Below are 1822 nucleotides of genomic sequence, written 5' to 3'. Positions count from 1 at the left end.
CTAAATATTCTTAAAATTAAAAGTTTGTTGTCATTTGGAAGTGTGTAGGCCTTGCATTATTATGCTGTTACATTATGATTATATATTCAGTGGCATAAAATTGTCTTTAAAATGACAATAATATCGCTTATCGCAATTATTTCTGGGGCAATATATCGCACAACAAAAAGTTGTTATCGTGACAGGCCTACAGAGAGGGAGCTTGAGTTGCTAAAAGACCTTATTTTGATTTAATTTCTTAGACTCACACATAACTTTTCAGTCATGATAACAATGCCAACAGCAGAGCCTAAAGAGATCTGTCCATTAAACATGATTATGCCAGAGGGCATTCCTTCATGTTACTGTTATGTTGATATTTGGCAGACAGCTCTGGGATGTCTAAACTGTTGTGGTGACCAAAGTAGATCGTAATCTGTTTTGTAATCAACATCTCGCCATCATAGCATTTTTTTTCTGAGCATGCCACAGGCGTTTTAACAGCATTGTGAACTACTTTAATAAGAGTTACATGAGGAAAGGCTGGAATACACTACACAATTTTTTCCCCCCCATTTACAGTCTGAACAAGTTGAAGCTAGTTGCCAAAAGTCAGAGCCAGTCTGCAGATTTGAGTTGACAGAAAATCACATAGTGTATGGTAGTCAAAGACTCTTCTTTTTAACAGTTGGAGGATATTATGGTGACAAGAGGTGCGTCCGATTCCTTTCTTGCACTGATATCTTGATTATCCAGCTCATGTCTTTGCAGGAGTTCATGAACTCCTTTTGCCTTTGTATCGTCTTCTACAGAGTGCTAAGGTGATTCACACTTGTACAGTGAGTGTCCTGATTTTATATTTGGAATCGTGATGTGCCTCACACTTATTTCTATGTGGTTTTGAAGGTGATTTAAAGTGTTCGGAAGATGTACATCGCTAACCACACACCTTAACCTTACTTTCATTTTGCCTAATGCGCAGTGAAAGTGTTATTATTAGCGTGCGTTTTCCATTTTATGTCTTGCAGAGATGCTATGAACACAAGCAGTACAGAAATGGGCTCAAGTTTTGCAAACAGATCCTGTCCAACCCGAAGTTCGCCGAACACGGAGGTAAGCCCATTCTCAGACATTCATTACTTCACTTTCTCATCATTTTGACTAATTAAATTTGTTGAGCGCATGATGATCTCTTTTTTTTCCATCCCGCAGAGACCCTTGCAATGAAAGGACTGACTCTGAACTGCTTGGGCCGAAAGGAGGAGGCGTATGACCTAGTGCGACGTGGCTTACGAAATGATCTGAAGAGTCATGTCTGTATCCTTAACACTTTTTCCACTGTCAGTAGATTCATAAAAAGCGCTGTCAAAAGAATAATGAGTAATATCTGTGCACAACTGTTAAAGTGAAGTTAAAGTGACGTGATGTGTGGCCAAGTATGGTGTCCAATACTCGGAAATTGTGCTCTGCATTTAAAGGGGTCATATGATGCGATCCCGGGGAGCAGTTGGGGGTTCGGTGCCTAGCTCAAGGGTCTCACCTCAGTCGTGAGAGCTTTTTATCGTTTTTAACCTTACCACATTTTAAAGGCACAATATGTACGATTTTTTTATTAAAATATCCAAAAACCACTAGAACAGTGTTATATATTTTGCTGACTTGTGTACTTACATTATCCCAAATGTTTCGAAGAATGTTTAAATCCAGAGAAATAGGCAATTTTAACTAGTGACACGGACCGTGTCTACAGTGTCATTGTGTCGCCTGCCAATGACGTCATAACCCCTCAATTTCCGGTTTTGTTTTGTAGAAAACATGGAAAAACCAAAGACGCTTTAATATG

General features: G+C 39.1%; 1 protein-coding gene across 2 annotated transcripts in view; it reads left to right on the top strand.

The window, feature by feature from the left end:
• The window catches only part of LOC107741278 (N-alpha-acetyltransferase 15, NatA auxiliary subunit-like), a 28448-nt gene that overhangs the window by 3039 nt on the left and 23587 nt on the right, over nucleotides 1–1822 (top strand). For both annotated transcript variants that reach the window (XM_016553985.1, XM_016553978.1), the window contains exons 2-3: nucleotides 1008–1092; nucleotides 1192–1296. In XM_016553985.1, the coding sequence (XP_016409471.1) occupies nucleotides 1008–1092; nucleotides 1192–1296 (190 nt within the window). The remainder of the gene's footprint in view (nucleotides 1–1007; nucleotides 1093–1191; nucleotides 1297–1822) is intronic.

This window comes from Sinocyclocheilus rhinocerous, unplaced genomic scaffold (genome assembly GCF_001515625.1).
Source record: "Sinocyclocheilus rhinocerous isolate Xijiao unplaced genomic scaffold, SAMN03320098_v1.1 scaffold431, whole genome shotgun sequence".
Lineage (NCBI taxonomy): Eukaryota > Metazoa > Chordata > Actinopteri > Cypriniformes > Cyprinidae > Sinocyclocheilus > Sinocyclocheilus rhinocerous.
Note: the sequence above shows the minus strand (reverse complement) of the source record. Positions and strands in the feature narration are given on the sequence as shown.